The following is a 21,253-nucleotide window of genomic DNA, read 5'->3' on the forward strand; positions in this document are numbered from 1 at the left end:
CACGCAGAGCAGGATCACCCCCAGGCCCTCATTCACATGAGTCTAGGACACACTAGTAACAATAAAGCAGAAACGGAGAACCGGAAAAGCATCGTAATAAGGAGCTCTTTATCCCAAAGGCAAGTAACACCGTATAAAAATAAGCCCACTGCTGGTCAGCGTTAACATTTCCAATGATGCCCTAAGGCCACTGAGAAAAATAAAAATATGTCCATTAAAAAAATTATTCCAAAAGTTTTGGTGCCTAAAGATGCAAGTTTTAAAGATCTACGCAATTGAAATATGTAAATGATTATCTGTCGCCGTGTATAAGGATGCCTCATTTTTAAAATGCACTTGTCAAATTTAGTATGTTAAAGGCCAAGGGATCTGGGCTTATGGAGCCAGGCCTCTGCCTCAGTCGGCTGAGCTCAGAATAAGAACTTGAGGGTCTACTGGCGTCATCGTGGCGGGGGGACACAGACTGCTGGGCCAGCTCTGACAAGCTCCATCACCCTGCCATGTGGCACCACAGTCCGTGGACAGGACAGGCGCGGCCACCAACTGCAAGTAGACCGGGGCGCTGGAGACAGGAGCGCCAGGAGTGCTAACGGTGTGCCTGGGGGCTCGTGCCAAACTACAGCCAGAAGGGGACGGGTGGGCCAGGGGCGTACTAAGCCGGACTGGCAAAATGGTGAGAGTCACAGAAGCTGGCTAATAGGCACTTTATGCGGCCTTATTACGGCCTGACTCTTCCAGAAATACGACGTGTAAAATGAAGACGACTGCTTTTTTATCTCAGAACTGTAGCAGGGACCGATCGCCACTCAGAAACGTGGCCTCGCAGCTGGCGACTCTGCCTGCAGAGACGGGGACAGGTCTACATTTCAGGAGTCACTTCACAGCCCCTCCACATACGGCCGCAGGTGACCTCCGCCTCCAGGGGGTTGTGCCCAGTATTTCCGTAGCGAATACGTGATCTTCACTTTCCCTTTTTTCCCCTTTACATTTCACTTCGGGGTACTTACACGTGAACACAAGTACACATTTGTGTATACGTGTTTTAAATCGTGGGACGCTCCTCTACGTATAAGTAAGGGGATAATAAAGGGGGTATTACAAAGCACAAGAAGGGATTTGACCGCCACCAGATTTAAGACCCACTGCTCTAAATGACCTCAGCCCCCAGCACTGGTTAATACGGGGGCCCTTTTAAGGTTCACTCTGAAACCTACACAATCCACGTGAAGTCACTGTCACAAGACAACAGGCTCCACGCTACCGAGAAAAAGAAAGTGTGCGGGGAAAGGGGCCAGAGACACGGTCCCCACAGCTAAGGAAGAATGGAAACAAACCAGAGACAAAAGCAGGATCCAAGGGAGGGAGGTGCCCGAGCCCACGGCCCAGGGCCTGTCGCAAGTCTGTGTGTCTCGCGAGGTGGGGTCAGGTGGACGGAGCAGGAAAGGTGCGGACAGTCCGTCTTCACGAAGGACCCGGCCAGGCTGAAACGCACCGTTTCGCGCAGGGACGTGACCGCTGCATCTCACTGCTGCAAATGAACAGTCGCTCGGGCTTACACAGCCGTCTCTTGAGGGGCTGGTCTCTGAAAGGCTTCTCCTGAGACACAGATCTGTTCTCAGGTTTATTTTCAAAAACCAGATTTCTAAGCCTGAAAGGCAGTTTCAGAGCCTGGACACTGATGAGGTGCAGACCTCCCAGGGCCAGGCCGGCTTCTCTGTATCCCAGCCTCACTTAATGGCAATCTTTCCTGATTCTAGCCTCTTTTGTTACTATACCACAGCAACTTTTATACTGATTTTAAAGCAAAGTGTTTGGTGGCATAAAGAAGAAAAAAAATATGATAGTGGAATTAAACTATTTTCGGACAAACATACAATACCTCTGATTAGAAAAAAAACTGAAGGACCAAAACTATACAATTACATTTAACATCAGTCAACTCAACTAGGGGCAGCAAGAGAAGAGCACAGTGTGTAATCAGCAAACTCTGAACAACTCACCCACCCAGCTGAGGCCCCCACTTTCTAAAATAAACTAGCCAACGTCAGCTACGCAGCGGTACCAGTGACGGCCACCAGGTGGACAGCGTGACACATGGTCATGGCGACCACTGTTGCGGAGCGGTTGAACAGCACAGCAAAGGGGGGACGGGACTCCCTCCAACATGGCTGGCTGGAAGTTAAGGCCACCTGACACGGCGGGGATGGATCGTGACCCCGCTCCAGGAGTTACCTCCTGTCAGGACTCTGTCTGCCCCTGAGACTGAGCACTTTCTCCCGAGTCCCCAGTGCCTGCTGATGACACACCCCCTTCCAAGGCACAGGTCCTTGGCGTAGAGAGCTCCAGGCGGAGTCGAGATGGGGCCACCCCACGGCAGGTGCATCCGCTGACCAATCTAGACCTAAGGGAAAGGGCCTTCTGCCATGGTGGGTTACGAGCCGTCCAAAGAGCTTTGTTCATCCGGCAGCTTCCTCTACAAAGCAAACACTCTGAGAAGAGTTCCACGAAGTCTTGAACGTATTACTTTCAAGATACACAATGAGATACATAAAATCAATTCGATTTACTACCGACCTTCACGACAGGTAAGTCAAAGACTTCCCGAGCTTCTCCAACCTCAGGATTGTCCCCGTCTTCTGAAATTATGTGTGAGGCTAGCGCGTTGTAGGACACTTCCTTCGCTTTCCCAGCTTTCAGAAGCTGGATAACCTTTTAAAAAAAACACACAAATTAAAATGGAAAAACACATGTCATTCTTCTTTTTTTTTTTTTAACGTTTATTTTTGAGAGAGACAGAGTGCAAGCAGGGGAGGGGCAGAGAGAGAGGGAGACACAGAATCCGAAGCGGGCTCCAGGCTCTGAGCTGTCAGCACACAGCCCGACACGGGGCTCAAACCCACGAACCACGAGATCGTGACCTGAGCCGAAGTCGGACGCTTAACTGACTGAGCCACCCAGGCGCCCCCGTTTCATACTTGATTCACACAAATTATTGTGAACAATGAAAAGTCTAATAAACACACGTCGTGTCCACCACATCAAATTAGTAACTGACTCTGAGTCATACGCAATCCAACACTTGAGGACAGTGAAAAGCAGCAAATCTTGACCCACTGACCAGGTAAGCACAGAGGCTGCGAGCCAGGTACTAGGTAGTATCTTGGTCTGACAGACAGTGGCAACAGTACCCAGGCCCAAACTCAAAGCGCTTAGGGACAGGCGGTTTCACCAAAACCAGGAAAGCTTCTGGAAGAAGACCAACTTGAGCAGAATCCCGATGAGCTTCAGGAGCTGGCCACACAAAAATGCAGGCACCGACGGAGCACGGCATTCGACACACGGGACGGGACACCGGGCCAGACCACAACCGGCCTGACCTCCTACGCAAAAACATTGGTACTTTATTCTGAAATAAAACACAAGCGTCTTCTGGAGCGACACAAGGGTTTTAGGCAGGGAAACGGCATGACCAGATTTCACCGAAGGAGTGCGGTCAGGGCAAGAATGGAGGGAGTGTGAGGCAAGCGCCCCGGGGGAAAGCAGCAGGTACTGACCTGAGGGACTGTCCCAGGGATAGGAAGAAGGAAGGTGCGGGAGAACAAGCAACACGTAGTGCCTGGGAGGGGGGACAGTGCAAGAGAGAAAGTGCTGGGGACACAGCAGTAGCAGTCACTGGGGGATGTGTTCTGATCTCGCAGAGGTGGGGAAGCAGGAAGAAACGTGCTTTAGTCTGGGCACATCCTCTGGGTGCCACACAGAAGGTCTAGGGAAAGACATCAGTGGTCCTTGGGGAGACCTGGGCCCCCAGCGGGTGGGGAGTCATCAGCACGTCAGCGACACGGTGGGGGCCAAAGTCCTGAGAGTGACCGAGATCCCCAGCTGCCGAGGGGTGAGTGAACTGGACCCTCCTCACCCGCCAGGAACAGGGGAAGGGGGCGCAGAGCCCGAGTGGCCCGGGTGGGCACCACCTATGAAAGTGATCTGGCGCCCACACGGCTCGACTGACCCACAAGTCGGGCTTTTTCAGAACATTTCATTCACCATCCAGAGACAGCAACTGGGGCCGATACTAAGTATTTGGTTCACTCGTGACCCGACAACGGTGGTAGCGACCAATCACCCCCACTTCCCTCCCTGGCCTCCAAGCATCCACGTCCACTCAGCTTGTCCCACAGAAAACGACACCCTCTTATGCAGCCTTCGCGTGCGCTCCTGACCCCACTACCTGTTTTAGGGGTGTTGAGATTTCCAGCCCCCACCCCCACCCCCCCCCACTGGTCCTAACACGCGCACGCCCACACGTCCGGGCCCCTTCTCTGCTTCCTCTTTGTGACAAACCGCTTGGAACAACGGTCCAACCTGTGTTCACTGCCTCACTCCCTGTTCACTCTTCACCCACTGCCGCCCGCCTTTTCTAGAACTCTACGGAAACACTGAATCTTCATGGACCTTGAGGAAACCCAGACCACTGGCTTCTTTCCAGGCTCCACAAAACCGAAGCTGCCTTACTAGCTTGATCTCCTATCACCCTGCACCAAGTGTCCCGATCGTCCTGATGTATCCCAAGTATATTAAGGCCTCCATTCCTCAGCACACGCGTTCCACGTGAAAGGCCTCACTTCACCCTCTTCCTAACTTCTGCGTATCTCAACAGCCAACTGCAAAGACGCCGACTTTGGAAAAGTTCAGGGGTGCCCAACACAGAAGTCTGCTGTTGCCACACCAACCACCCTACGCCACAAGGTCTTCAGGTGGGCCCCCCACTCCCTACCAAGAGGGGGTCCTCAAGGATACGAATCAGGTTCCACTCCTCTCTATCTTACATCCACTATCTAGGCCAATGCTTTAACAGGTACTACGTGCTCAATATGCATGGACTTTCTGAATCCGTGTTTGTAAGATTCAGGGAATCAATGGTTTGGCTGTAAATCATTTACAAAATATCCTGTTTCAGATCAAAGTGGTTTGCCAAGGACATCTGGAAGCACTTAGATTTGAGTCATGGTTGAGCAGATATGGTTCCAACTCAGCTTGTTCCAGGTTTTCAGTAATACTTGGTTCAAGTCCCTTGTAAGATAAAGTCAAAACCCTAAAACAAAATAAAGAAAGTAGCAAGGAAGTGGAAGAGAAGACTGATGGATACTAAAAGAAAGGAAAATTATCAACACGGGGAAAAAGGTCCCACTGTTACAGGCGCTCATTGTGATCACTCTGGGTTCAACACCGGTTTACCTTCAAACTCAAGGCTAAGTCTCTTCACCCTATAAAGTAGAAAAAGGATCCACCTTGGGGACCGTGCCGTGCGACAGAATTTAGTTACTAAGACACCCACAGACCAGCCTCCAGAAGGCCAAGACCAATCAGCCTTCCATAATTCCTTTTACGCCAACCAAATTTATTTCTTAAACACCAGTCTCCACTCTTGAGGCCTTAAGGTCCGATCATCTGGCTCTGCATCCACTCCCGGCTTGGCAGTCACAGCAAAGGACGCCCAAGACAACTTTAACCGCATCAACTTCAATAAAGGGGATATTGTGAGGATGCACCTGAAAAGGATATCCAACCAAGACTCATTTCCACCGTGGAAGAGGAACACTCTGGCATTTCACCACATGTGTCACTTAGAAAATCCACGATATCTTTAGGGGTGAGCCCAAACTACAAAAAATTAAGTGCCTAGAGTGATGGTACTCCCTGGCTATTTCCCACATTTCCTGTTTAATTCCCCCAATCAGGAAAATCAAACAACAGGACTTCACTGGTGGCAAAGTGAGCGCTTCTCACGTGACTGGGGCTGCACAGCCCAGACGTGTGCACTCCTGTGGCCGGCCACACCAGGGGCCACGTTCACTAAGCCCCAGCAGCCTGGACCTGGGGTTCCTGGCTGAGCTCCATCACCTTCCTCCTGTCCACCCTCTGGGACCTACTGTTCTGGGAGCCCAGACACACGCGGTGGGCAGCAGGAAGGATGCTCCCAGTCCAAATTTGCCCCAGAAAGGAGCAAAGTGGCAGCTAGCTGAGGTGGCAGGCTTCGGGGGGAACTTACCACACGCGACATAGGCCGGTCCCCCACCAGGCGTAGGGCAGTGACATTCCGTCCTAGGCCCGAGGCATGGACCCTCCTCCCCTCCTCCCTTGTTAGTAAGTACCCTCCTCTCCAGGTCTCTCTCCTCCCTGAGCTCACCCTCCAGATGCCCTCCTGGCCAAAGGTCCTAGTAGAGCAAGACACAGATCTGCGACCCTCCCCCCATCTCCCCCAATCGTGGGTCCTTAAGACCCCCCCTCTCCTCCAGCCTCCCGGCCGCGGGTCTCGCAAACCACCCCCACATCCCCTCTCTCTCCTCTGCTCCCCGCCGGGCGCAGGTCCCGCAGAACCCCCACTCCCAGGTCCCCTGCCTCCCCTCCCCGGGTCTCCTCCAGAAAGTCCCGCAGACCAACCCCAGGTCTCCTCTCCAGATCCCCTCCCGAGAGTACCGCAGACCGCCCCCCCCCCAGGTCCCCTATCCCCCGCCAAGCTCGCCGGCCCCGGCCTGCTCGGCACAGGTGGCCCAGCCTCCGCGCAGCCAGGCCGGCGGGCTCGGCGGGGCCCGAGCCGCGGGGCCCAGACGTTTTGCGCCCGGGCGCGCGCCCGCGGCGGGAGCGGGGACGGGCCGGGGACGCGGAGAGCGGCGGGCGGGGGCGGCGCGGTACCTGCGGGTCTATGTCGCCCACCGCGTAGTACTTGACCTCTCGGAACATCTCATCGGGAACTTTGGGCGCCGGGTCCGACATGGTCGCGGCTGCCGGAAGGCTCCGCGGCGGCTCCCGCCCCGCCCCGCGGGGCCCGCTCCCCAACGGCGCGGCCGGGGCCCGGTCCTGCGAGTCGGGCCCGCTCCCCCGCCCTCTGCGCCCCCGCCCGCGCCGAGCGGCCCAAGCGCGGGAGCCGCGCGCGCCCTGCGGGACGCACCATCCCGCCGGTCGCCGAGGGGGAGCGCCGAGCAGCCGGCTGACAGCCGGCGCCGCCCTGCGGCTCCGCGGCGGCCCGCGGCTCCGAGGGCACAGGCACCGCACAGCCCGGTCCGCAGACCCGGAGCCCGTGGCCGCCGCCTCCTCACAAGGGGGCCCTGGGGACGCGCAGAAACGCGCCCCCCCCTTGGCGCGGCCCGAGTGGGCCGGTCCCGGGAAAGAAGGGAACGCGGAGGCCCCTCCCGTCAACACGCGCGGACGCCCGGGCGGCGCACGCGCGCGGCGGAGGGGGCGGGGCTTGCCGCCGGCCGGCGGAGGCGATGGCGGCGCGAGCCGGCCTCGGGCCACAGGGGAGCTCACGTCGCCGGCTGCTGCCCGACGGGACCCGAGGTAACGCCTCAGCGCCTGGGGCCGAGAGAGGCCGGGTCTCGGGTGCCGGGTCCCAGCTGAAGGGCGGACGCCGGACCACGTCCGGGACCGAGCGCCACGGGCGAGCCGAGGGCCCCAGGCCCCGCCGGGGGGCTTCTCCCCTTCGCACCCGAACCCCACTTCCGCCGACAGAGGCCCGGCTCCCCTCCCCCTATAGCCTCTGACGGCGGCCCTCCGTGACGTGCGCTCTCTGACGTCACCTGGCGGCGCCGCGGAGCCGGCGGGAGCGTGCGGGCGCGGCTGATCCATGAGTGTGGCCGGCGGCCCGGGGCGGGCGCTGTGGCGGCAGCCGCGCTGGGGCCTCGTCCGGAGGCGGTCGGGAATGGGACCCGGAGGAGGCCGAGGCCGCCACCCACTGCTGCGTCAGCCGCTGAGTACTAGGCGTTTTCGAGTCCGTGTTGGTGAAATTGGGGTTCTGAAAGCCCGGGGAGTTGTGAGAGTTCCCGCGGCCGAGGAGGCAGGCGTGACCGGCCTGTGTTCCGTCGGGATCCGTCGGGGGGTGGGGGGCTGGGCTCCGCGGTGCGCGGCTCCCGGGCGCGTTCCCGCCTTCCCGCGCTGCGGTCCAGCGCTGTTACAGAAATAATCCACTTCTCCTCTTCCTCTTCCTCCTCCGGTGCACGCCCGACGGCGTGTGCGTTGTCGGTCGTGATAGCGTTGTAGGTTCGCTGTTAACTGTGGGCGCAATAAATGAGTCCAAACACAGAACCAGAATTCGCACGCCCTCTTGTTGTGTGAGAAGACTTTCCTTCTTTCCTTAGCTCTCTCCTTCTTTCGTTAAAACACCCAACCAAGCACGTAATTTTTTAAAAGAGTTAAAGCAAACAGGTATTTTATTTTCGAAGTTAGAAACGAACTTGCAACATTAGCAGGAGAAATGGACCCTACTGTGGCCTCAATGATTCAATAAGGCAGATTATGGAAGTAAGCTATTTAGTCTAAATCTGCATTGCTTAAAATCTCATCAGCCTGTCAAAACTGCAAGGCATCCCGGGTGAACTGTGCCAAGTCCTGGTCCGTGCACGCGTGTGGGCCTCACAGCACGGCCCGGGGTCAGCAGCACACAAAAGGGTGTATTTCTAGAGTGTATTACCAGTAAGGAAAAATAAAAACCTTTGGAGGAAATCTGATTTGGTGTGGGTGGTAGATGTTCCGAGGAAACCTACAAGACCGGCATCTGAAGTCATCAAGACGAACCCGTCTGCCGAAAGACAAAGTGGCAATTCAATTTGAAAATTAGCACTAAAGGGGCGCCTGGGTGGCTCAGTCGGTTGAGCGTCCAACCGCGGCTCAGGTCAAGATCTCGCGGTCGGTGAGTTCGAGCCCTGTGTCGGGCTCGTGCTGACAGCTCTGAGCCTGGAGCTGCTTCGGATTCTGTGTCTCCCTCTCCCTCCGCCCCTCCCCCGCTATTGTTCTGTCTCTCCCAAAACTAAATACAACATTTAAAAAAAATTAAAAGAAAATTAGCACTGAAACATAAAAATGATTTTCACAAAAGTTTCCTGTCTATAAGATGTTCGTGTACAAAGTTGTAGAAGAAAAATACCATGTTGAGACCGCTGTATTTTCTTCACAAATAGATACTTCTCATTAATTTCTGTGGCACTTAGGAGAAGACTGTGTTCAGGTTACTAACAGTATCTGTTCATTAAAGAGACACATTTGTTTAACTTGGATGCAGGTACTACCCTCGAATATGACACTGAGCATTATTTTTACACTTAGGCGCCTGGGTGGCTCAGTCGGTTGAGTGTCCAGCTCATGATTTCGTCCCACAGGTCATGAGTTCAAACCCCAGAATTGGGCTCTGCTGACAGCACGGAGCCTGCTTGACATTCTCTCTCTCCCTCTCCGCCCCTCCTCTGCTAGTGTGCTCTCACGTGCGTGCTCTCTCTCAAAATAAACTTTAAAAAAATATGTTTTTACGCTTCTCCCAACTAACTTAAAAGCACGGTCATTTTGCTGATGAAGTCTTAGGAGGATAAACAGACTGATGCTAATTTGGAAATAGGGTAACATTTCTCATTTTCTATTTTGCCAGTTAAATAACCTGAGGCTACAAAAAAATGAAATGTGAAATTGAAAAAGCAAAAGTAGAGTTGGGAATACTTAAACTGTACCTACTGGTGGGAATTTGAGGCATTATTTAGAAAAGTATCTCCAAGTGGCTTTTTAAAAATGCATCTCTATGTTGGGTACAACAATCTCAGTCCCGTTGTCGTATTTTGTTAAACTGGTCACACACCCCTTAAAGTTAGATATTAGCAATGTTTAGCAAACCTTTCATTTGGGCTTATAGACTACAGCATTTAACCTTTTTCATGAAAGGAAACGCTTAAGTCAGAGGCACAAAGAAGCCATTTTGTCACAGGGAAACCTGGGACCCAAATGTTACTTCTTTATGGGAAAGGTGCAGTCAACCCAGCACAGTTGCCACCAGCAGTCATCCAGCTGTTTAGTATATAAAGACTAGAAAACACAGAGACACCTGGGTGGCTCAGTTAAGTGTCCAACTCTTGATATCGGCTCAGGTCGTGATCTCAGGGTTGGTGAGTTCAAGCCCCAAATTGGGTTCTGTGCTGACAGTGTGGAGCCTGCCTGGGATTCCCCCCCCCCCCCCGCCCCTCCTCCACTTGTGCCCTCTCTCTCTCTCTCTCTCTCTCAAAATAAACTTTAAAAATTAGAAAACAAGTAAAAAAACAAATTATCCCAAATCCCATCCCCAGAAGCAACACTTGAAATCCTTGCACTGTCCCATCCTTAAAAAAATATATACCATAGTACTCTTCTGTTGCCACTTAAAAAAGGAATCGTACCTCCTTGTCAATAAATAATAGATCTGCATTATTTGATGGATACACCATACTGTTTTTTTAAATAAAATTTTTAATGTTTGCTTATTTTTGAGAGAGAGAGTACAAGCAGGGGAGGGGCAGACGAGACACAGAGTCCGAAGCAGGCTCCAGGCTCTGAGCTCTCAGCACAGACCCTGATGTGGGACTCAAACTCACAAATCACAATATCATGACCTGAGCCAAAGGCAGACGCTTAACCAACTGAGCCACCCAGGCGCCCTAACCATACTCTGTTTTTTAGTGTACTTGAATTTAATCAATTCTGTATTGTGCTTTGTTTCCAATTTAACAATTACAGTACTCCAATGAAGCAGTCGTCTTAAAACATGCATGCGTGTGTAATGTACTATATACAGTTCCATGCTCTTAAGTCAGAAACTGTGGCCCAGACCTGTTCCCCATCTCTCTGAGCACCGTGCCTCGCACACAGTGGGTGTATTAGTCAAGAGGACTTAGGTCCGTCGTTCTCGACTATGGGCAGTTTTGCCCCCCAGGGGGCACTTAGCAACATCTGGAGACATTTTTGATTGTCATGACTGGAGGTCGGGTACTAGTGGCATTCTGTGGGTAGAGGCCAGGGAGCTGCTAAACATCTCAGAATGCAGAGGACAGCCCCCACAACAGAGGATAAACCGTGCAAAATGTCAGCAGCACTGCTGTAGAGAAATACAGTTTAAGATGATGTAGCAAATCACATTCCACCGGACTAAGACCTTGAAATTTTCTTGCACACAACTTGGTGGCTTGCTCAAACAGCTTTCTTCCGGATGGGCACCCAGGGCCTCTGTCATCATGTGGCTTTGCTGTCTGAGAGCCATTTCCTTTTAGCTATACACACCGGGAGAAAGCACGGAGAACATCACGCAGGAGGTTATATGGCCAGGCCTGGAAAGAGCAGCATACTTCTGCATCCAACTACTTCCATTGGCCAAAACCCAGTCTTGCGACCCCAATCTAAACTGCAAGTGAGGCTGGGAAATGTTGTCTTCTATGCATCCAGGAAAAGGAAATGGGATTGTTGGCATCTTGCCAACTTCTACCAGTTTTAGTTTTCAAAAAAAAAAAAAAGTCTACAAATTAAGATTAAGGAATGTGATACAACATCAAACAGGGGCGGCTGGATGGCTCGGTTGGTTAAGTTTATGACTCTTGATTTTGGCTCAGGTCACGATCTCACAGCTTCATGAGTTCGAGCCCTGCGTTGGGCTCTGTGCTGATGGTGTGAAGCCTGTGTGGGATTCTCTCTCTCTCTCCACCCCTCCCAACTTGAGTGCGCGCTCTCTCTCTCTCGCTCTCTCAAAATAAATAAACTTTTTAAAACAGAAATTGTTAGATATTTAAAAAAAAAACATGTTTGCACATAGCTACTCAGTAGGTATTTGTTGAATAGGGTTCTTGACTATTTATGGAAAGGATGAATAGTGTTCTTTTAAAAAAGCAATCAGGTATTTGTTGAAGGCCTGCGTGGACACGCTGGGTATCTTGTGTCCTCTTACGCCCGCCCTCAGATCTACGTTCCACCCTTCACCTCGTTCTCGGTCCCAGGACGCTGACCTGACTGGACTGTATAGTCTCCCTCGTCCTCTGCCCCTCCAGGTGAACTTGGTGAACAGGGAAACCCAACAGAGTTGAGGGGAGGGAAGGCAGAAGACTAGGCCGTTTACTTTCCAAGTTCCGCGTCAGGTTGACTTGAGCTCGCAAAGGAACCTGTTCTGTACAACTCTCTCCTTCCAGGTTCTGGCCACCTGGCCTTCTCCTCATCCCTTTGAAGAGCCTAGGCTCTTTCATTATTCATCTATCCTGCCTGCACCTTCGTGAGTAGTGCCTTTACAAACTAACTTTCCCAGATAGTCCTAATTCGGGTGTGCGCCTTGAGTCGCAACCCTGGCTGATACAACAGACAGGAAAGCCTGATGGGGACGTTGCAAATTGTTTTTCTTCAAATAAGAGATTACATCTGCCCTAAAAAGCCTGAAGATCATTGGGATACACGAGCCTGGAGCTAGTGGAATTAAGGGTAAATGCAGCAGAGATTTAGGGAAGAGGAGCTCATGTGCCAGAATACCTGGGGAAACCTCCTTGGATGGAGTGGATAAGAAAGAAGTGATTCTCGGAGGGGGAAATCACCGACAAGGCATGTGAGGTCAGAATGCTGGCATTTCTGGGTACAAAGTTGCACATTTTAGATCATAAGTTCTCGATTATTTGATACAAGGAAAAATGGGGAACAATACAAAACAAATAGGCTATGTTCAGTATATGAAGAGCCTGGATCCCCCCCCCCCCCCAACCAGAGCAAATTGTTGAATTCGAGGTATAGAATAATCCTGTAGCTGTGGTAATAGGACAAAACAGCTTACTAATTATTCAGAGTTAAGTACTCTGGGACAGGCTGGCTGTAGGATTAACTGTTGCTTCATTCACGGCCTTTGAAGTGTGTGGAAATAAAACTGTCCTGAACAGCGTTGACCATTGATGTGAAGCAGTGAACAGCATTAACCCACCAAGAAATTAGAACACCCCCATTCACAGTAGTTAAAATGAACGAGTTAAACATTCACATTTGGAGGGAAGAAGTTACGGCCTCTCAGCAGCCACTAGCACTTTGTGACAGCCACCTTGATCATATTGGCTCGACTTCACTCCTGTCAGCGTTCACAGGTACCAGCAGCAGGAAGGACACACGGAAGCAAAAGCGCCCTGAAATTCGGAAGATCCCCCGCAAATTGGGGCCACGCACCTGCCTGTAGTCGTGATCGAGTGTCTATCGAAGCCCTCCTCTTCATCAGGATGATTTTGGGTGCTGGCTTTTGGGAATCTATATTGGCTTACCTCCCCAGAGCGGGTCCCACAAGAGGGCCTCGACCGCAGTGCCCCGTGCTCTTGGCAACTGCGTGCAGTATGAGAATAATGGGCGGAGAGTCCAAAAACTTCCAATGGGATACCTGCTTAGATATTTTTACAGCACTTCCAATGACACCTGAGCACCACAACCTTACTCTCCACGCTGTTGTTGCCCAGAGACTTTCCCGAGGTTACAAATGTATAACCAAAGCTCGTGTTGACTGGCGTGACGGTCTAATGTTGTAGAGAGAGTTGTGTCTATCTCACGGTTCACCAACTGCATAATAAAGACTCTGAGGACCTGGTCCTGCGCTCTGTCACACTGACAAAGAGTGCCACAAGCTGGCTGTAACTTCCTGACTTGTTCCTTCTACTTAGACCTATTTTCATCTCCAAGATACTGTGACTCTGTCTCACCTCTTGAATAGAATACTCTGAGCATGAGAAACCTGAGGCCCAGAGAACTGAAGCAACTGTCCCATGATCCCAGTTACTAGCAGAATTTGGGCTAAATCCATCTTCTTGGACTTTAATTCATTCTTTTAAAGATTAAAAGGAACAAGGTTTAACTTCACATATAATCGAAGTAGAAGAAAGGTAACCTCTAAAAATACCATTTATGGGATGGAAAATTGAGCTTTGCATTGATTTAAAATAGTCCACCGATACATTTTTTGCAGCTAATATCTATTCCTCCTCTGGAGTCGGCTGAAGATGAAGAGATGGTTGTTACATCTAAGTCCAAAACTTCCTGATTTTAATGTCTTGTGTCAGTTTTAATTTTCTGATTTAATTAGTTTCCTAATTAGAAGGGGTTAAATTAATTAACCTCATTATTTACTATATATTTAATGATTTCTCCCCTATTGGGAGTTACTCAATTTTCAATAATTGGAAAGCTTATGACAAGAGGGAATATTGCCAAGTTTTACACTTACTGCTTGCTGATCAGCAGCAGGAACAGGACAGGCTGAAGGGGACTTCAGGTGACATATCAGGTACATGCAAAGGCCGTTTCCCACTTGTTTTGAAACATGGCACACGGAAAAACTTGGGTCGGGATTCCATAATTGCTATCAACTCTGAGTGGCTATATCCTTTATTTCAAAGATATCCTAGAACATAGGATTTTATAAGAATTAGCCCTAGTTCATGACAATAAAATAATTATGAAGTTTTGGATAATGCTAGATAATTACAATGAAAAGGAGACTTTCAGAAATTGTCACCCATATAAATGAAACACTAAAATATTCAGATTTTCCTCAGACTTTGTTAATGGACAACCTCAATGGCATTTGGGAAGACATAGTAAAATCATAGTCTAATATCCCCATGGCTTGTGGAAATCACAAAGGCCTGTTCCTATGTATAGATACAAGCAATTTGTGGATAACAACGTTTTAAAGAAGTAATATACAATGAAGAACACAAACGAGGCCCTATGCATACAATGGCTGAATTTTTCTTTGCCCACTTTGGAAAGTACAGTCTAAGGCAGATTTGGGTAATCTGTCCTCTGCTGTGCAGAGACTAACGGAGACGGGAGGCAGCTGCTCATTTCTCCATGCTTCTTCATTGCCACTTAAACATAGCACCACCACTACCTGGGAGAAGCCCAGACCCACAAGAGGTGACGTGAGGAAAGCTTGGGTGGTGGTGCAGGTTTAAACGCACACCTAACATATTTTAGTAGAACGAAGTGGTCTGATCATAGGAAATTCGCTTCAGTTGAGCCCTCAGGTGCGTTGCAGCGAGGACTTGCTCAGCAGTCCAGACACACCCATAGAACGACTGGGTTCTGTTCTAGAAGCAATGCCAACATGAGTTGTGTAGAGTGACCGAATTCACAGCGGGGAGATGCTATAGAGACTGGGATAATTAGGGAGAGCCTGGTAGAGGGCCCGAAGGGTAATAGGAAGAGGACGAAGACGTCCATCCTGCTGGGAGCGGCAGGCCTCAGCAGAGGCCTGGCCCGGAAGGCCCAACATGGTGGGCGGCACAGCAACTCCGGAAGTGAGGACGATAGTGTGGGCGGACCTCCGAAAGGCAGCAGCAAGCAGCAGATTGAAGACCTTCAGGGCACACTGTGTAGGAAGTGACAATAATTGACCATATTTATCATTGATCAGAATCTATCTATTATGAGGGCTAAATTTGAGACAGTAGAAGCTGGTCTTTAATTTGATCCCATTTGGAAAATACTGGCCGTGCTCAGTGTAGACTCTGGGTCTACAGTACTCCGGAAGTGCCAGCTGCACAGCGCCCCCTCCTGTGGCCCCACACTCACCGTAGCTTCTTGTTGCCTGTGGAGCGAAGTTCAGTCCCGTTAGCCTGCTTTCCATGAGCTCCACGATCACCTGTTATTCTTTGACATACACCCCATCCTTATTCCCCAGAACTGAGCACCCCAGACTTATATCTGCTACTCCCCTTCATTCACGCTCTCTTCCCACCAAACTGGACTACTTTCTTCAATCACAGCCACAACTCTCACCTCCATGGCTTTCTACAGACTGTCCATCTCTCCATCTGGAATGACCCCCTGCAATTACACACCTATGCAGATCTTACCTCCTCCTCCCATGGCCAAGCTCAAGTGCCCGTTTCTTGAAACATCTCTCAAGCCTTGAGATAGAAATATTTGTCCCTTCTATTTATGATTACAAACAAATCGTGTAAGTGAAGGCTCTTTGGCACGGATCACGGATGACTAAGCTAATCAAATATGAGAGAGTTTACCTCAACCCGTTGTAATGGCTGGTGTGATGCATCTGTGAACCATTTCCAAGGCAAGGAATACAACAGGGTAGGGAACCTAAATGTGATAGCTTACCTCCATCCCTATATCTAGATATAAAATACCAAAAAGACTTTATTTTGAAATACTTCGTCATCTCACACCCTGTCCCCACGTACTCCTTCCACGACTAACTGAAACAAGTCTTATTTCCCTTAACGTGTACTTCCTCCACTGTTTGATATGGTGCCCGATGAAGAGTGGAGAGTGGACACATATTTAAAGAGTAGATGGCTGCACTTTGAATCAATTAATATCATCGCTAATGGTTTTGAGGCACCATTAAAGACAGTCATCCTTGTGCAAATTTAAAACTTAACTCTTCTTGTGAAGTTGCTATGTTACTGGCTGTTGGGTTTTTTTTTTTTTTAATTTTTTTTTTCAACGTTTTTTATTTATTTTTGGGACAGAGAGAGACAGAGCATGAATGGGGGAGGGTCAGAGAGAGAGGGAGACACGGAATCGGAAACAGGCTCCAGGCTCCGAGCCATCAGCCCAGAGCCCGACGCGGGGCTCGAACTCACGGACCGCGAGATCGTGACCTGGCTGAAGTCGGACGCCTAACCGACTGTGCCACCCAGGCGCCCCTGGCTGTTGGGTTTTATTTTACAGATAGGGAAATGCTCAGAAAGGTTAGGTCTTGGGTCAGCAAAGTCTTTTTTGTGAAAGGCCAGGTAGAAAATATTTCAGGCTTTATGATCCATAAAGTCTGTTTTGATTTCTTACCTTGGCTGCTGCAGTGTGAAAGCACCATGGACAGTGTGCTTACCAATGAGCAAGGCTGTGCTTCAACAGAACTTTATTTGCCAAAACAGGCAGTGGGCCAGATTTAGCCTTTGGGTCTTGGTTTGCCGACTAGGGGTGTGGGGGCAGGGGGAGGGGCAGGGCTCCAGGGTTACAAACTTAAAAGTGGAAGAAACAAAGACTGACACCCAACAGGTGTGAACTAAGCCACCAGCCTCACAGCCCCGGTCTGCACGCTTTCTGCTTCACTCTGATAACTCTCTGCTCTCCCGGGGTCTGTCTGAATGCTTGACCATCAGGAAAACAGGGAGATTAGGGCTAATTAATTAGTCCAGACTTTGAAATCCAGAGAGAAAAGGGCCTCATATTAAGTGCAAATCATCATCCTAAGTAATATGTTTGTGGCACTTTCATTAAATTTTCTCTCAAATCTTGAAAAATATGTATCTCCTGGCTGCCAACATTTTCATCTTAGTATAATTATGAAGCCTCCCCAAATAATCATTTTTCGGTTTGTGATACTCAGTGGGGCACAATGCCAGCTGCTGAGACCTGACCGAGCTGTTTGAGACTTATTAGCACGGCACAGGTGAAAATGAGTAAAGTCTTAGTGAAATTTGTTCATAGTGTATTGAATATAAATGCCTATTGTCTAGTGGCGTGCGTGGAGAAAAAAAAAGAGCACTAATCAAAAGAAGTTAAAATAATTCCGTGTCAAGATAAATATAGGGATTTAGGGACATTTTCCCAAGATATTAATAAAAACCATTTTGGTTACCAAATACAAGCCAGACATTTCAACATGTGATAACTGTTTTTATGAACATGTTCACAAACAGAAAATGGTCACAAAATTAAGTATGTGGCTCCTTAAGTAAGTTAAATACCTTTTTTTTTTTTTCCATTTCCTAACAGGAGCAAGTATTTTGGACCTGAAGCTTAGAGCAAATCTAGGGACTATGAATCTAAAAAAGTATCACTCTTTGTTTATGGACTTCCTATTCCTGGTCAGTTCTACAGACACATTTTCTAAGATACTAAAAACCCAATGACATCAAAGTTCTAATACTCTCCTCTGTTTCCTAGGCAGGGTTTACAAGTAACTCTGAACTCCGTTTAAATCAGTTCATCGTCTTTCCTTGAACACATGCTACCCCTTCAAAGACAGAGACCGCGGGAAGTGGCTTACCAGTTCGGAGCATGGAGGCTAGAGGATGAATCAGAAAGAGAATCACAGGAAAGAAACAGCTGATGTCCTTCAATTGGGTGGCAGTGACTTTCTGTTATTTCGTTTGTAACAGAAGAATAGCAGAGAGTCACCTCCATGAACACAAAAGCAATTTACTTTCAGAATTCTTGGCCCAGGAACCCTCTTCAATTACTGAGTGATTTAATAGAGTTCCGGATAATTCTAACATGTTTCTAAGTGGGAGAATTTGCTTAACCTATTTGCCTATGTGTGGCAGCTCTAAGGAATTTCACCCAAGTACAGAAAATGAGAGGAAAATGCAGACGGTGTTGAGTCCCGCGTTCCACTGCTATGGAAAATTTGCAGAGTATTGGGTGTGTGTTATAACATCATAAACACTGAATTGTAAGTGTTGTAATTTATGGATTTTACTCCATTCACCTACATGTTCATTAGGATCAGAGAAAGCAGGTTCATTTATACCCTCTTTAGCATCGGAATTTACAGATTCATCAGAGATTAGCACACCTGAAACTCAATCCGTCGGTGTTTGCCAGTTTGCCACAGCCTGTTCTGGGCAGCACCTTCTTGGAACCCATCCTGGGAACAGTTGCTTATTTCCTGAATCAGATATTTTCAGACATAAAATGATTGAATTTCAAGGCTTCTTGATGCTGAGTGAAGATCCAAACATGCAAGTAAAATAGGCTTTACAGGGACTTGAGCGGGGCCGTGTCAAGATTTCCCTGCTCTATACACTAGTCTTCATTTTCTTCCTTGGTACCCTACCATCCCCTCTTCTGTCTTACTTGACTCGGTGTTATCGGTGATCTTCATTTCTTTGGTGCTCAGATGGGAGCCATTTGGGGAAGTTGGGGTTGGTAAGGTAACACATGCCAGAGGAAGGTTTAAATCCAGAGGAACATGACTTCTCTCACCTTGCATCTTGCAGTAATGGTTTCATTCGTAGTAATTACATATTTGTTCAGATGTCCACTCCTATCAACAAAAAAGAAAAAAGAAAGCCTGCTTATTTGTATTGCCACTTAATGTCCCTCGATGGGCCTCTATTACCTTGCGTCAAGTTCCCAGACCTTTTTTTTAATTTTTTTAAATTTTTTAAAATTTACATCCAAATTAGTTAGCATATAGTGCAACAATTATTTCAGTAGATTCCTTAATGCCCCTTCCCCATTTAGCCCATCCCCCCTCCCACAGCCCCTCCAGTAACACTCTGTTTGTTCTCCATATTTATGAGTCTCTTCTGTTTTGTCCCCCTCCCTGTTTTTATATTATTTTTGTTTTCCTTCCCTTATGTTCATCTGTTTTGTCTCATAAAGTCCTCATATGAGTGAAGTCATGTGAGTTTTGTCTTTCTCTGACTGACTAATTTCACTTAGCATAAGACCTTCCAGTTCCATCCACATGGTTGCAAATGGCAAGATGTCATTCTTTTTGATTGCTGAGTGATACTCCATTGTGTATATATACCATATCTTCTTTATTCATTCATCCGTCAATGGGCTTTTGGGCTCTTTTCATACTTTGGCTATTGTCAATAGTGCTGCCATAAACATGGGGGTGCATGTGCCCCTTCGAAACAGCATCCCTGTATCCCTAGTAATGCAACTGCTGGGTCGTAGGGTAGTTCTATTTTTAGTTTTTTGAGGAACCTCCATACTGTTCTCCAGAGTGGCTGCACCAGCTTGCATTCCCACCCAGACCTGTTTTTCTCTTATTCCACCTGATAATAATTTGGGGGCATCTACTGCTGCCTTCCTGACTTGAGTATCCCTGTTCTTACAACTTACAGCTCCACATCTGTCTGGAGTGCAGGGGACTCTTTGTTCTCCCATGCCCTGTGATTAGAGCCAGTGGAGAGCTATGACAACCTATGACTAGCCAGATGCTTGCTAAGGGCAAAAAAATTACACAATGGATAGGGGGAGAAGGAAGTTGTAAACTCCAGCCGTGACCACACGACCAGTTGTAGAAGCAACAGCCTCACCCAGACTGTTCAATCAACTCCACAGCTGTGTGAAGTTCAGTTGCTATGATGAATTCCTCATCCTATCTTGCGTTTGCTCCGCTTATCTGGTTAAACCTAGATTCAGGGTCTGTGATATACAAATTCATGTGCATATGCAACTTCCTGCCCTCTTTTCAGGTGAGAACAGAGAAACTTTCCTTCTGACTCTAAAGCTTTAGATCTTATCCCACCTGCATACATCCTGAATTGTGTATCATTTATTCTTTCTCTCCCTTATATATTCAATCTCTCTTTATTGGGTCTTCCAAAAATCTTTTTTTTTTTAATGCTTATTTATTTGACAGGGAGAGGGGTAGTGCAAGGGGGGAGGGGCAGAGAGAGAGTGAGAGAGAGAGAATCCCAACAAACTGTGAGATGACCTAGCTGAAATCAAGGGTTGGGTGTTTAACTGACTGAGCCACCCAAGTGCCCCCCCCCCAAAGCTTTTAAATAAGCTCATGCTTTTATTTTTTTAAAGTTTATTTATTTTGAGAGAGAGAATCCCAAGCAGGCCCCACACCATCAGCACAGAGTCTGATGCATGGCTCCAACTCACAAACCATGAGATTATAACCTGAGCTGAGATCAAGAGTCAGACACCTGACCAACTGAGCCACCCAGGCACCCTTAAACACCCTTTGTAAAGTCCAAACTCTCTGTTAGCCTGGGTCCCTGAGCGACCACAAGCAGCACCTCACAGTGGATGTGGTGTGTGAGTTAGAAAAGATTGTGAACCATGGCAAGTTCAAATGCTGCTGCAGGAGAGTCTAGCTAAAACTTGCAAGACCAGAGATACAAGCATGAACATGGACAGGTATGAAGTTGGCTCTCGATAGGTGAGGGAAAGTAGTTGGGAGAGGGCCTGCTAGCCTACAAGTGGTACCCAAGCACCAGGATAAATAAAAGACAACCATTTCTTTCATACTTGTACCCTTCTCTCAAGGTTCAAAGTCAACAGAGGGAGCAATGAATTTGTCAAACCTGGGTTGACGCCTATCCTCTCTTTACACCATGGTGCTGACAGAGAGGCTTTGAGTCTTTCAGTACCTCCAGAATAGGCAGGTGTCTCAATTTCTTGTTCCTCTATCAAGTGTCTACAGTGCTGGGTGACAATTACCCCTCCATCAGTGGGGTTTTGTCTTAGGGAAAGGAAAAGGATTCTTGTGGCAACAATAACAGCAAACAGATTAGTGTATTTTCTCTCCCTTTTTCTACTTATACAGCTAAGCAAAACATAATCGTAAATATTTCTGTCCCTTTTTATTTAAAAAAAAAAGGTAATTTCACAACTAGTTTCCACTTAATATATCATGGCATGCCTCCAAGTTAGTATGGATACTTCCAACCTAAAAAAAGTTATACAGTTCATATCATGGTTCTACCATAATTAATTGAACCATAACCTGAATGCCCACTTACAG

The 21,253-nt window shown here is 48.7% G+C and overlaps 1 protein-coding gene and 1 long non-coding RNA gene across 5 annotated transcripts in view; one reads left to right on the forward strand and one right to left on the reverse strand.

Moving 5' to 3' along the window:
- PAXIP1 (PAX interacting protein 1) overlaps nt 1–6,859 on the reverse strand; it is a 51,489-nt gene extending 44,630 nt beyond the window's left edge. For 2 of the 4 annotated variants that reach the window (XM_081795111.1, XM_081795108.1), the window contains exons 1-2: nt 6,691–6,859; nt 2,575–2,709 (exon numbers count right to left, since the gene is read on the reverse strand). In XM_081795111.1, coding sequence (XP_081651237.1) covers nt 2,575–2,709; nt 6,691–6,771 — 216 coding nt within the window. In that variant the 5' untranslated portion in view covers nt 6,772–6,859. The other 2 variants (XM_081795109.1, XM_081795110.1) reach the window with 2 other exon arrangements.
- Nucleotides 6,860–7,229: 370 nt separating this feature from the next.
- Nucleotides 7,230–21,253, forward strand: part of LOC144614295 (uncharacterized) — a 28,773-nt gene continuing 14,749 nt past the window's right edge. Inside the window, exon 1 of the long non-coding RNA XR_013551962.2 lies at nt 7,230–7,335. This is a non-coding gene — a long non-coding RNA (uncharacterized LOC144614295). The remainder of the gene's footprint in view (nt 7,336–21,253) is intronic.

This window comes from Panthera onca, chromosome A2 (assembly GCF_046562875.1).
Source record: "Panthera onca isolate mPanOnc1 chromosome A2, mPanOnc1 haplotype 2, whole genome shotgun sequence".
NCBI lineage: Eukaryota > Metazoa > Chordata > Mammalia > Carnivora > Felidae > Panthera > Panthera onca.